The sequence below is a fragment of the Micromesistius poutassou genome (genome assembly GCF_964030765.1).
Source record: "Micromesistius poutassou genome assembly, chromosome: 9".
Lineage (NCBI taxonomy): Eukaryota > Metazoa > Chordata > Actinopteri > Gadiformes > Gadidae > Micromesistius > Micromesistius poutassou.
Genome location: NC_140279.1, coordinates 11,897,236 through 11,911,570, shown reverse-complemented (window position 1 = coordinate 11,911,570; position 14,335 = coordinate 11,897,236). Strand labels below are relative to the sequence as shown.

General features: G+C 42.5%; 2 protein-coding genes across 2 annotated transcripts; one reads left to right on the top strand and one right to left on the bottom strand.

Moving 5' to 3' along the window:
- The first annotated feature begins 4,588 nt into the window (after positions 1 to 4,588).
- gamt (guanidinoacetate N-methyltransferase) lies at positions 4,589 to 7,383 on the top strand. Its single transcript, XM_084472672.1, has 6 exons — positions 4,589 to 4,871; positions 5,596 to 5,741; positions 5,850 to 5,913; positions 6,021 to 6,088; positions 6,222 to 6,332; positions 6,662 to 7,383. The coding sequence occupies exons 1-6, from the start codon at positions 4,697 to 4,699 to the stop codon at positions 6,800 to 6,802; spliced, it is 705 nt and encodes a 234-aa protein (XP_084328798.1). The 5' UTR covers positions 4,589 to 4,696; the 3' UTR covers positions 6,803 to 7,383.
- A 550-nt stretch (positions 7,384 to 7,933) lies between these two features.
- ndufs7 (NADH:ubiquinone oxidoreductase core subunit S7) lies at positions 7,934 to 12,971 on the bottom strand. The gene is made up of 8 exons (XM_084472446.1): positions 12,925 to 12,971; positions 12,158 to 12,194; positions 11,785 to 11,859; positions 11,560 to 11,680; positions 10,455 to 10,634; positions 9,532 to 9,578; positions 8,774 to 8,862; positions 7,934 to 8,150 (listed from the first exon to the last, which is right to left on the bottom strand). The coding sequence occupies exons 1-8, from the start codon at positions 12,938 to 12,940 to the stop codon at positions 8,053 to 8,055; spliced, it is 663 nt and encodes a 220-aa protein (XP_084328572.1). The 5' UTR covers positions 12,941 to 12,971; the 3' UTR covers positions 7,934 to 8,052.
- Positions 12,972 to 14,335: the final 1,364 nt, after the last annotated feature.

Here is a 14,335-nt window from a genome sequence, read left to right as displayed (position 1 = left end):
ATGCTTGATTGTTACCATACAATTGTTTGGACAAATTAGATATGTTATTAGTATTATATTATGAGTTCTGAGTTTGTGCTTGGAACTTGATTCTATGAACATCCTTACTGTACAGACTGTACAGACAGAGCAATATATTGTTTCTCGTTTTTCTTTCTCTGCTTTTTGCATTTCTGTCGTTGTGAATAGTGAGAGTGGCAATTGCATTACTTGAATAGTCCAAATTCAATAGATTAGCATCTAATATAAAATAGTTCAGTTTTAATGTATTACATTGGTTTTACTCATCCTGGCATATTATCAAAAAAGTAATCTGCAAAGCTAAATATATTTCCTGTGGTGTTGCTAGATTGTTGGGCAGTTTAACATACAGTATAGGCCAGCAGTGGAATCACTGTCATTAATATCCCCAAGTTAAGTTTAGCGTGGTAGTCCTTAAATTACCCTACTCTAATTTACATATACACAAACCTTAAGGAAACCATGCAAAGTGCATCACAGAAATGCCTACCAACTGTAAATCGTTATCCATCCTTTTAAAGTAAGGCCAACAAGTCAGTCATAACAGGAAGATTCAGACTAGGTAAAAACTCAAATACAGTTGAGATGACTTAAGGCTTCTTATTATTGGGGTATGACATTAAGGAAAAGCTTTTAAGCAAGGTAAATCAGGCAACTTCAATATGCTGCATGTGCATTGTGTGCAATATTATAAAAAACATATATTAAAAAAGAATACTTTTACACACTGGCATCAGCTATCAACTATCCATTCAACGTGTTTAAGTTAATGCCCTTCTTAACATGGTCAGTCACATGTCCTAAGAAGCACTGTTTATGACACACAGTCATGATTCACACACGCAAGACATGACAACCAAAAACATAACACGAATGAATAAACGTTGTCCACATTTATGGAGAACCAGATATTGAGACAACCAGTACTCTGTGAATAGAACAAAACAGACTAAATATACTAAACATACACCATCTCTTTATCTAAAGCAGATATGGATAATGAGTTTATCCATATCTTAACATGGGAGCCCAGCAGGAATCGAATCCCAAACCTGGGCAGGCTTAATGCCATGCTCTCACACTATCTAAACTATCTAAACAGGACCACTATAAAATAAGCATCCTTTTTATAAGGAGCAACTTAGCTTTAAAATGCAAATGCATGTCCCAGAGGATGGCTAAAGATGAGATGCACGTTGAGGTGTTTATGTCTGCCGTGTGTTGTCCTTCTGGGTTGATTAAGAGGTCTTCACTGATTTAAATGCCTCGACTTGTAATTAAGTTAATGGTGTGCATTAGAGAGGTGATTCCGTAGTAAAAAACATTTACTATTTAGTCATGTATCAGACACTTTTATCAAAGTGACTCACAAAGTGACAGTGAGTTCATAAATATTATTAATAAGCAGGTAGGGTTTAGGAGTCTTGCTCAATACAGGATTGAGCCAGTACCTTTGTGCTGGGTTAAACACCCTCAAAGCTGCACTACCCTGCCTTGCTCTCTAGAGTTTGTTGGAGTATTTTCCTGATATTATTAGCCTCCGTGGATAGGATGCAGCTGCCTAAGGTAGTAAACGGAGAGACTTAAGTATAGGGTTTGTTATTTAATCTTCCTACTTCTTTGTCACAGTCTTTTGGAAGGATCTTCACAAATCTATGAATGCAGAGTAATGAAAGTAAATGTAATTTATTTGGGAAAAGTATAAACCATTAACTGTTTACATTACAATACTGCACTCCTACGCAATATTGATGTCATATTGGGTTTTCGTATTGGGACGTTGGGTGGGCTTAAACACATTAAGATGTAGTCTTGTCCTGTTCTTAACGGCTGTTAAAGCTAAGTGTTATAAGATAATGCAAGACTTATTACAGTTTTTCACAATTGTTTAAACACATTAATTTGAACATCAGACACAATGTGCACAACCTGAAACTCATGTACCAACTGCCAAACAAATTCTGCTGAACTCCAAGCACATTTTCTGCTTTAGACTCAGATTCCCATTTCAAACCATACATTTTTCACAACACTATGGACAATTCTCTATATCTTGCACACTCTTCCTGAATTCCCTCTCTTGGTGTTCACACAGAACACACTGCCAATCACATTTCTAAACTCCAATCACATTTCAATCACATCCAATCACATTTCTAAACTCCAAAGGCTGTTGTGCAATTAGCAATCTGCAATTTGCTATAGAAGGGTCACAGAAGAAAGACATGACACTAAAGTACAGACATTGAGTAGTATCACTCTATGAGAATGTTGATAATGGTGATGATGATGATGATGATGATGATCATCATCATCATTATTTAGGATATTATCCATCTTATGGTGGAAATGTACTGGATATAAGTATTGACCCTTATGGGTATGTGTATGTATATATGTAGGTAAGTGTATGCATGTATATGCAAACACACTGTACGTATGACATTTGTTTGTTACTCTTAAAAATGTGAGAAGGGGGGGCTTGATATAAGCTGAAGCTTCTGCCCTACCCTTTGGTTACGACCAATAAAAATGCATTCATTCGATCATTCATTCATTCATTCTGATGTTTTGTTTACAGTATTGCCTATTTTCTGTTATCTCGTTCATTTCATCCCGTTTTCATCCTGTTTGCTGTGATTTACTGCACATTTTGGATACAAATACAGTATTTGTTGTTACTGTAAAGTATTGTGTGTTGTTTTCTATTTGAGTGTACCTAAAAACATTAGATGGTAATATTTTACACCCAACAGGTGACAGTGTAACACTCAACATGCAAAAGCATAGTGAAGCATTAGTGAAGAGTTAACACTGTTTTGAAGGCAAAGTGTGCTTTTGCAAGAGAAGTGTAGGATTTAGCATTTTGTGTGTGAGTTTTGAAATTTGTGTTTAGGGTTTTGAGAAAGTGAGGTAGTCTATCAGGAAATGTGTTTAAGCAATTGTGAAAAACTTTAAGCTGAATGGAATTCATTTTTGAATGTTTCTGAATGGTCATTGTATCCACATTTCTAAATGATGTTATGTTTTTGTATACATATCGGCCTAGTTATATTATTTTTGAAAACATGTAGGCCCAGGGCCGTATCTACTCATAGGCAAACTAGGCAACTAGGCCTAGGGCCCTCTCGCCACTAGGGGGCCCCAGACAGAGAGCAATAAAAATACATTAAAAAAAAGGTGGTTTTGCCTATTAAAAAAAGGTGGTTCTCCCTGTTTTTCCATATTTCCCTATGGGTGAAAACGTACATAAGATTTACAATGAGGGAAACCAAACTAAACGAATTTGCCTTGTTGGCAATTGAGAATGAGTCGACGACCTCCATGGATTTCGATGACATCATCGAGGACTTCACCTCATCAAAAGCCAGGAGAAAGCATCTATAAATGTAAGTTTTCCATTAATATCTAAATCAAACATTAAATACATGTTAATTCATTTTATGTAAAATGCATATGTATTGCATAATATATGGCTTTGGCTATACTTTCCCACTATTAATAATTAACAACAAACAAACTCACACCTGCCAAGCACTATTATTACATGTTACTAATATTAGTATTCCTTATTTACTAGGATCCAGACCCAGCCATCTCGCTGTCTACCTGTCCACCTGTTCTGCCCGGTTATCAGCTCACCTATTCGCCAGCCTGCCTGGTCCTGCTTGCCTGGCCTGCCTAGTCATCCTGCTGGGTCCACTGCCAGTCACTGCCTGCCACTATTGCTTGCTTTTGATTTTGATTGCTTGCTTCCCTATTCTCATACTACCCCCTCATTAAATGTTTGTTCATGGGTATTGCTGTCCGTCTCTGTTTTGCATCAGGGCTCCCTAGTCCGAAATTACAAATTGTATGAATATCTAAATATAAATAGATACGTTAATATATATATATACTAAATGTGAATGGGCATAATAATCACACACTCCCTTTCTCTCTCTCCCTCACAAACTGTCTCTCTCTCTCTCTCTCTCCCCCTCACTCTCCCCCATCAGATTGACCCAAAGCCCTGTACTCCCAGAGGTAAGGTGTGTGTGTGTGTGTGTGTGTGTGTGTGTGTGTGTGTGTGTGTGTGTGTGTGTGTGTGTGCCCCCCCCCCCCCCCCCTGCCTAGGCCCTGTGTAGGCCTATAGGCATACTTTTGAATTTTAAAAAAACATTAGCGTCTCAAAGAGAAATCCTTTAACTTATAGTGCCACAGCTGAAGGCTTTTGGGTGCTTTTTGGGATCCAGGCATGACCTTTCCAAGCTGGCATTTGACAGCTGTTGTGAACTTGTTCCGTTACGATCGACAAGTAACCGGTTCCCTGGGACAGTTCTTGGAAAGAGTTAATCTAAGAGATATCAGGATGGAACTTAACCCATGTAACGGATTATGAGTGAAAGGGGGACATGAATACCCTGTATTCATGACCTGTAATCACTCAAATATCCAATGCAGTGAGCAGGTCTAAAGTCAGTCTGCGCCTTCGAAGGCGGGCGCACCGTGACCCCTGGTGAGCGCCCCTTGACGTTACGACGAGCCCAGTCAGCACTTCTGAGACCCTTATAAATCGCGGCTGCCAGGGCTGAGTCCCTCCTCTTGCAAACGAGTGGACTAAGGAGTCTACCCCGTTTACAGACCCGGCCGCAGATTTGACAGAAAACAGAACCGAATCGCAGCAGCAGCAACAATGACCACCGCAGCGCCCATATTCACCAAGGGAGAGGACTGCAAACAGGGGTGGCATGACGCCAGCGCCGGGTACAACGAGGCGGACACCCACCTGGAGATCCTGGGCAAGCCCGTCATGGAACGCTGGGAGACTCCCTACATGCACTCCCTAGCGACCGTAGCGTCGTCCAAAGGTACAGACCCTCCGTCACCACCATAGAGGCGATGCAATGGGGAACACACAGTTTTTAGTACGTAAAGTCCGTAAAGTACTAGAATTGCGTAAGTTTCAAGTGTTTTCCCAGAGTGCCTGTCGTAGGGTGGTCAAAAGTTGTGAGCTGCAACGTGGAGGAGGGTGAGTGTTGGTGGCAGGTGTTGCTCTACCCACGAAGACATTGCACACGACGGGGGCCCATGTGTGTGAATGAAAGACCACGGAGAAGACGCCGTTTGCTTTGCAAGGGTTAAAGAAAGTTCAACTCGACGCGACGAGAATATTAATTAGGAAATAGTTTTCTTTTGTTTACAGTCCGTGACACGAGATTAATGGGTTCACTTACACGTCCCCGAATCGCTTTTACTTCGCGACATTGCATGAACACTTGCAAAGACTATGTGCAAAGAAGCGTGCAAATGCACAACTTCTATGAGTTTAGGGTCAAAGAAATGGCGTAACTACCAGAACTATTTATATCATTCGCTCCTCGTCCACTCGAATAACCCCCTCGACTGTTGCAAGGGTCACGTGTTTACGACCAAATGTCCCCTTATGGGCACTCCCCACATTTCTTTCATTTTTAGCCATCCATCATGGATGTGAACGGTCCAGTCCATATCCATGATGAATGGCTACCAATCCCAAACAAGACAACTCTTCCATTGCCTGTGCTGATGCGGTGTGTTCATTCCGTCCCACAGGGGGCCGGGTTCTGGAGATTGGGTTTGGCATGGCCATCGCCGCCACCAAGGTGGAGTCGTTCCCCATTGAGGAACACTGGATCATCGAGTGCAACGATGGCGTGTTCGCCCGGCTCCAGGAGTGGGCCAAGGCCCAGCCACACAAGGTGGAGTAGAGTGTGTGGTCCTAGCCAGTGTGGTTCTCCTAGCACTGTCCGTGGCCTCACCAGTGCATAACTCTAAGAATAACAATGTAACTGCTTTCTTTTGTACAGATTGTCCCCTTGAAAGGCCTCTGGGAGGAGGTCGTCCCCACCCTGCCTGACAACCACTTTGACGGTATGGGATTGACCGAAAAACAACAAGAATCCAGATAATAGTGTCTCTAAATACGTTTGTCTGATTGCGTGGAGTCTGTTAACGGTGTAACTGTTCTTCTCCAACAGGCATTCTGTACGACACCTACCCCCTCTCTGAGGACAAGTGGCACACCCACCAGTTCGACTTCATTGGGGTAAGACCACCACCCCCCCACTCACCTGTGATTCAGCAGTGATCATTCAGCTTAACCATGCGGGCCAATCAGGCTTGACCAAACGTTGGCGGTGGTGATTTGATTGGATGTTGTGCGTGTCTGTTGTGTTCAGGCCCACGCCCACAGGCTGCTGAAGCCCGGTGGCGTCCTCACCTACTGCAACCTGACATCCTGGGGAGACCTGCTGAAGGCCAAGTTCGACAACATCGACACCATGTTCCAGGTCGGTCCCCTCAATGAGCCGTGGTGGTGGAGCACACCTGTAAATGTATCGTGTTCTGACTGATTAGAACCCAGATTAGCTTCACACAAGCACTCCTATGCCACATGCCATTCCCTCTCTTTCACTCCACTACCCTGCCGGTCTAATAATAATAATACATTCGGTTTAAATAGCGCTTTTCTAGGTACTCAGACGCTTTACCAAGCAAACACCAAAAAAAACAACATTGAATAAGAACATATATTTTCTCTAAGAAAAAGCCAAGGTATATGGAGTGAATTGACACACACACCCTGTTGGATTAAACTGCTTCCTCAATGACTTTCCAGGAGACCCAGATGTCCCATCTGCTCGATGCCGGGTTCAAGAAGGAGAAGATTTCCACCACCACCATGGACATTGTAGCCCCAAGTGAATGCAAATACTACTCCTTCAACAAGATGATCACTCCCACCATTCTTAAAGAGTAAAGTCCTTCCAAACCACACTGACCAGCTTCAGTTTTTTTTAATCTGGTTAGATTTTGATATTGCTGAATGAATCTTCTCCATGACCCCCAATCCATGAATGTATAATATGAACGTAAGTATGAACTCATGCTCGAAGCCACTTGTATTTGGTTAATAATAACGAAAGTCTATAGAATATATCAGCTAGATGGGATTTTGATTATATTATTGAAATCCCTCACCAATTACTATTGACCACAGATATGTCCAGGTTATTTAAGGGTACAAGCTAGTAAAAATGTAACACATTGCGACTTTAATTATGGATGTTCATAACCATACAAAAAAAACAATGAATAACTGAAAAGGCCCCTGCATTTGCCTCTCTGGAGATATTTTAACATATTCTGACACAAATGTTAACTGAAGTTTAACTTCCTGAGAGTGAACCCCATGCACCGTCTTATCTTCTAGCCAAGGAGGAGAGCAGAGAAAGTTTGCTAATGTGTGGAGATAAGGGTTTCATAGAGCATCATCAAAATGAAGTGGAGGTGGCGACCTATTAACTGAATTCAATTGAAAAATAAATTATTTTAACAGGACACATGCTCTGTCCATTGATTTTCAAATTGGTAATACAAGTGACTCACAAATAACTACCAGCTGTCCACCGTCAAAGAATTTCAGCCTCCCTCTTCAGGCATGCACAAAACGCTGTTTTCCTATGTCAGAGGCATAGATAATCTACTCTTGATCAAAGTCACGATGAAGTGTGCCATCACTAGGAGAGGCTGATGCAAACACAGGCACAGCAAATTACCTATTGAACCTATTGTTGTTCATTAGTGAAAGATGACGTTTTGTAGGGTTTAACCATCTACCACTATGCGGTTAAACCAGGATCATAGGAAAAGGGGGTGGATCTGAAGGTCATGGAGTCATAACTCAGACCACAGCTGAACACACACACACGTATATCTATATAGATATACAGATATATACATATACACACAAATAAACAGCAGTACTATCTACTGGTTTGGTAATTTAAGTAATACGTAATTTGGGAATGATAATGAAATCTCACGTTAGAATCCATTGTGCAACCATAGTTCACTGTTTAACGATGAACCACCCAGACACAACTATAGGTAACTGACAAGCACGACTTTATTAAAGTTAATTAGTGAATCTCTACATGGATGAGGAGCCCACCAGGACAGCAGACCTCGCAGAAAGAAACATGTACACACGGCAACACCGCCACCCGCTCACTTCCGGTACCAGATCCTCATCTTCTTCTCCCTCTTGATCTTCTTCTGCAGCTGCAGGGTCCCGTAGAGCAGGGCCTCAGCCGTGGGGGGGCACCCTGGTGGTGGGAGAGGGGAACACACCCAGTTGCGTCATCAGATACATTTTGGCATTGCGTTTATCAAACGAGTCATCTAAACACAAAATTATTGTGACATATGTTTACTGGACTGAAAATTAAAGTAAATTGCAGCAAACAATTTTCTATGATTTTAGAAAAAGAAAATCTTGGTTCTACACAGGCTGCCTAGTAACACAACCTATGAAAAAGACACTGTGTCCTACAGTTTGTTCTCTGTCTATTTTAACGTTTCTCTTGGAAACGTACTGACACACAAACACATGGCTAGGTTGGAGTCAGGGAGAGACCAATAAGAAATGTCTTGGCTGATACCGGTATGTCATCATGCATAGCAGGTGAACAGCAGATTGGGGACAAGGAAATCCAATTATACACATCCACGCAATCTACCATACAAACACATTCTGGCTGATATAGTGTTGCATCTCCGTCTAGAATAAACAGTCCATCTCAGTCTAGAATAAACTTAATTTCTCCCTATCGTAGAAATAGTTTTTGCTCAAATTGCTTAGGAAAGAATTCGCCCGGCAACAGAAGTGTCACGAATTCTGTTCTTTTAAACGTGAATGGCTCTGGGTGTTGAGGTAAGGTGAATCTACCTGGGACGTAGATGTCGACGGGTACGATGCGATCACACCCTCGGACCACGGCGTAGGAGTAGTGGTAGTATCCACCTCCGTTGGCGCAGCTAAAGATAAAACAGTAGTTCAATACTACCCCTTATCTTACAACCTGTGTGTCAACAATGACTACAATAGTGAATACATTCGGACAGTTAAGGGCTCTTTATGGTTTCACTTTCACACAACGCAACGACCACGCAGACGCTTCGTCGCAGTCGTGAACCTTTATGGTCCTGCGTTGGCTTTTAGTGAGCGAACCAATCACAGCCCTTGCGGCTTCGTCGCCTCAACGGAAGGTTACATTTTTTGGGAGGCGCATGTTGACGCAAGGACGTAAGGGGTCCGTAACCCCCTTGCGTTGCGTGAACGTGGGACCATAAACAGACCTTAATGAGTGCATAACGCAGCTCTGACCCTTTAAAGGAACAAGAATATATAATATAATTTTCATTTACTACAAGTTTGAATGAGTGGTAGTATACAGGTAGTCTAAAATAAAGTGTATAAAAGACAAATGAGTGAGATACAAGAGGAATTGATAAAAAAAAGTCAAACGTTTTTCAGGCGGTCAGCCAATGATTACAAATGTTGATTGATTGCCAAAGAGTTGTAAAGGAATGGAAGAAGCCGGCTGGAGGACCCTGTGTAGATAAGACCCGGCACAGCGGGAGCTGGAACAGCAGACATGGGGGAAGGGTCAGGAAGGTCAGCATACAGCTGCAGAGCTGCTTTACCTTCCCATGGAGATGACGTATCTCGGCTCCGGCATCTGGTCGTACACCTACGGGGAAAAGACCACTGTTTCAGATAGTTTCACCCCACACTGGATTCTTGCGAAACACAATGAATCCCTCAATTTCCATGAACCTGTTCTCTTTGTAGTATTGACTTGCCTATGGAATAGAGATAAGCTCTCTTAACAGTGTTTGAGGTGGTACCGCCAATTTTCTTCTAGATTGTACATTACATTAGCTCTTGAAAAAACCTGTTCTCTCTTTAGAGAGGGTGGAGCTCTGCATTAATATAGGGCATACTGTAGCCCTAGGAAGGCTTTAGAACACTGCAAACACTAATTCCACTCAACTTATGTGTCATATGGATATAATTCTCCCATACACTTTCCTCCACTACCCCAAACACTCATCTGCCTGTCCCCGTTAGGGTTGGCGATTCGCTGAGTCCATCTGTGGTTGTTTTTACAACCACAGATGAACGAAAAGTGCAGTGACATTGGTTGAGATATCTGCTCCATTTTAATCGAACTATGGAGCGTTTCCTCCAATACAGCTGTTTGTTTGGCGTGGGGGGGACACTCAGAGGAACTCTGGTGCAGACAGCATAAAAACATCAAAACATGAAAACGGGGGTCTCCATCCGCCCCAAAGTGAACCACATTTTGGTATGCTTTAGGTAAGAATGTTTACTACAGTAAACCCAGCAGGAAACCCGACTTTGTACAATATTGGGTGTTGCATTGTGCATCGCAACGAGCTCTTTAATGACTGCATTTACAAAAAATCCCACTTCCCACCCATGTAGCAATAAGGCAGCAAGCCAGTTGTGGTGCCAACAGTGGCCGGTTGTTAAACGTTAACATGGCGCCCAACCCTGGTCTCCATCCATGCCACTCGCGTCACATGACCTCCCCTGCCCTCACCTTCCGTAGCGCGGGGGCCATCTTGTTGGTGAGCGTACCCGCGACGATCATGACGTCGGACTGACGGGGGCTGGCGCGGAACACCACCCCGAAGCGATCCATGTCATAGCGAGGCGCCGCCATGTGCATCATCTCCACCGCGCAGCACGCCAGGCCGAAGGTCATGGGCCACAAGGAGCTCTGGGAGGAAGGAGGAGACGTCAACGCCACACGCTAAGCAGAGCTGACAGTGGTCCGCCATCAGAGAGCCAGGGCACAGACCCCAGACATTAGGATTCGGTACATAATCCTGATGATACGTTATGGGTTCCGTTAAGGATTCTATGCTTTATTAAGGATTAATTGTTCCATGTTACGCAATTTGCATAATAATTTATTTAAATAAATAATTTGACAAATGATAGTCTGTCATATTTGTTTTTTGACTGTCTGCAGTATGTGGATTTTTGTGAACAATGCCACCCACACACACACACGATTTTTCATAATCCTGCCACTCCATCCAACAACTTGAAGTTGGTGTGCCTTGAATCATGCCTTAGCCCCTACATTTCTTGGAACCACAGAATGCAGGCTTTCAAAGTGCATCTTACTTCGGTAATATACTAGTTAATCGCTAGAAGACACATTATTCCAAAGCGACTGAAAGTGAATTGTTGTAGATGCAAGTCGTTAAAGAGTAAGTTGGTGTTAGCCTTGTTGCTCAGGCCTCAGTGTTCTGCTGTTCTTACATAACTCTGGGATGATTGTATTATCCATCTTATCCAATCTGAAAGCTTTGAATACTCAACAGTAACCATTCATGCTCAGCGTCTGTGCCTGATCCATACTGCAGAGCAGACAAGCGCTCATTCAGGCAAAGGGAGTGTAGTGAACATCCTACCTATCTTTGTTGTATACGGGGAATGGGTTAACCTAGCAATTGTGCTTGGCACTTAGTCTCTATGAACATCCTTACTGTACCAACAGAGATATATTGTTGTTTCTCTTCTTCTGACTACTTATTGTATGTCGTTTTGGATAAAAGCGTCTGCTAAATGCCCTACATGTAAATGTTATCGAACACGAGATCCCGGCTGAGCCTGAGAGAAGAGGAGGCACCCACCCTGCGTGCCCAGTTGACCAGATCATCCAGCTTGGTGATGACGTACTCCCCCTTGCTGCTGGCTACGGCTGTGGGCTTGGCAGCAGCCAGTGCAGTGCTCTTCTCCCTCACCGCGACAATACTGGACCAAAACACACGTGAAAAACACAGTGTCATTGAGCCTTCTGAGAAAGGACCAGTACGATTGGTTGGAATAGAGGGCTGGGTGGGGTTTGTCGAGCTCACCTGTGAGTGGCGGTCTCATTTTTAGCGCTGTGGTGCAGACACTTCTGATGATGGAGGGCGAAATACGAAATAGACCTGGAACCGAGAAGATTATATATTTACTCATTTAAAGGTAGATACGTTTATCCAGAGTGACTTAAAGTGAATTAAGATAAAGGATTCCTACAGGCAGGCGGTGGACAATAGGGATCGAAACCAGAACTCTTTGGCTTAGGAGTCGAACACCCTAACTAATACACAAAGAGTGTGACCATACAGCCCCAATGCATTGAATCATACTGAATAAAAGGTCAATCAGCTCTATAAACTCTGCATTCATAGGGTGAGGGAGTTGGATTGAGTTCAATCAAAGAAAGGATTAGCCTGGAGTTACCTTGTTGAGAAGCAGCCTAATGAGGCCAGGCGAGGTGCTGGGAGGGAGAGAGGAGACCATGTAGTAAGAATTTAGTTAAACAAATAGCTGTCTTTAAAGAGATTTTCCTTTTTTTTATTCACAAAATATTTCTGTGTACATATCTTGATTCATTATCATATAGATTAACTTTTAACTGATACCTGTGAAGGATATCATTCATAAAAAGGTGATGAAGACATTTAAGAAAAGGGGGTGATTTTTTGGATGAGTAAAATTTACTTCGAGCATGACATCACAGGTCCAAGTCAAGAATTATAACAAACAACTGACTAAGAACATAACATTTCTCATTGCACTTGACGAGCACACGTCAAAGCATTTGCAGTAACACACAAGGTTCATGGTGCACTTTTACTTCCAGTCAATATCGAATACCATGACATTTACATGGGAAGACAGTTAAATAGAAAAGCACAATGAGACAACATAGCATTCTATCTCGAAGCACATTGAATTAATTTATTATTATGTTCAGACGTGAAGGCTGTGTGATTATACAAGGTCTGAGTGTGTGTAGCGTTACTCAAGCAGCCTCTGGTGCTAACAGACGTAGCAAGGTCAGCCTGCGCAGTGAAGGAAACCGGGCAAACTAGGCTTCTGACGCGGACATACAACGAATAAAACATCCATATCTAGAATATGTGCACAGCCTCTAAATATCACGTTGATAAAACATAGACATATTGGAACAAATACCTTAGGATTTTAGTCAAAACATCACTTACCAACCAGCGCCGCCATCTTTGAAAATATAGTTGTGAGGAAGCTGCTTCCGGTGCAGGACCTGATAGGACCTGAAGGGGGCGCTGTTCACCATCCAGACTTGTTGCCGAACCTGAGTGGACCTGAAGGGAGCGCTGTTTGGCCCCCATCTGATGCAGGACCTGAGTGGGCGGGTGGGGGCGCTGTTGGGCCCCCATCTGGTGCAGAACCTGGGTAGGCCTGAGGGGGGAGCTGTTGGACCCCCATCTGGTGCAGGACCTGGGTGGGCCTGAGGGGGGCACTGTTGGGCCCCGCCCGGATCATCCAGACTTGTCGAAAAGTTTATTATATGTTATATTTTAGCTCCACGGCTCCACCCGAAACCGTCTGCCATCCATGACCCACATTTAGGCCTGTATACTTAGTGTCATCTGAGTCCGTTTGAGATGGCTATTCCCTTTCATTAGGCACAGCAGTTTATAACAAAATCTGGACAAAATTGGAAGACGTCGAAAGGAATCAAACAAGGATAAAACTGAGCTAAAAGAAAATGGGCTTTAGAGAGCTACCAATGTTTTTGTTATGTTAAGTATCACATGATCATGAGGTAAATAGGTCATTGTCAAGAGAAATACCTGATGAATAAATTAGTTATTAAATATTCGATTTAACTCAACAGTAATCATAAATGGTATTTCCTATCTAATGTTTCAGGCAGCTGGACAAAACACTTCTGTACACTGCTATGATAATCTTTTATTCTAAATTATCTGATGGAAATATTACAACACAAACCACTGCCTCCCTTCATACTATAAACAACACACTATTATAGTAGTTTACTGTTAAAGCACAATGAGGAGTATTGTTGTCATAATTGAGCTATGTTGTGGTTTTATGAATTAAGGAGGAATTTAATTTGGATGTATCCATGTGATGGCCTGGGGTCATGAATGTTGAGCTGCAGTGATGAGTGCAGTGATCTTTCAGGATACCTTCTACATATTGTTCCAAAGCTAAGAGGAAATTATACAATTGTTTTTTATGTTTGTTTACCAGTTTGACCTTTAGTAAACTACTTAACATGCTTTTAATGCATGTTTTTCTTGTCACAAATTGTCCTGTATTATTTAGCAGCTGCTTTGATCCAAAGGGTTGTTTAGGAGATTTAGGCCTAATTTGCACCCTAACAACTAAAACCATTGTGCTGTGATAGTCTTGACATCACCACCAAACAAAAATGAATATTTGTCAACTTGAACACAGCAGGGTACTGTTACAGAATAATTAAACAAAACCATGCATTCCATTACTTTTTCTGTTGCCACGGCAGACATAGCGGACTACCCTTTGTCTATTACCAGCCCAAAAAATACTGGTGTCTAACATTTAACAGCCAATGATTCTCTCACACAACTGCTGCATCTCAATGTT

Excerpts from the sequence above, each read along its gene's own strand:
- gamt (XM_084472672.1), top strand. The coding sequence starts at position 4,697 with ATGACCACCGCAGCGCCCATATTCACCAAGGGAGAGGACTGCAAACAG. Across the intron at positions 6,089-6,221 it reads ACCAGTTCGACTTCATTGGG|GCCCACGCCCACAGGCTGCT; the intron begins GTAAGACCACCA and ends TGTTGTGTTCAG. Across the intron at positions 6,333-6,661 it reads ACATCGACACCATGTTCCAG|GAGACCCAGATGTCCCATCT; the intron begins GTCGGTCCCCTC and ends ATGACTTTCCAG.
- ndufs7 (XM_084472446.1), bottom strand. Across the intron at positions 10,635-11,559 it reads TGGTCAACTGGGCACGCAGG|AGCTCCTTGTGGCCCATGAC; the intron begins GTGGGTGCCTCC and ends CCTTCCTCCCAG. Across the intron at positions 8,151-8,773 it reads CGTCGACATCTACGTCCCAG|GGTGCCCCCCCACGGCTGAG; the intron begins GTAGATTCACCT and ends TCCCACCACCAG.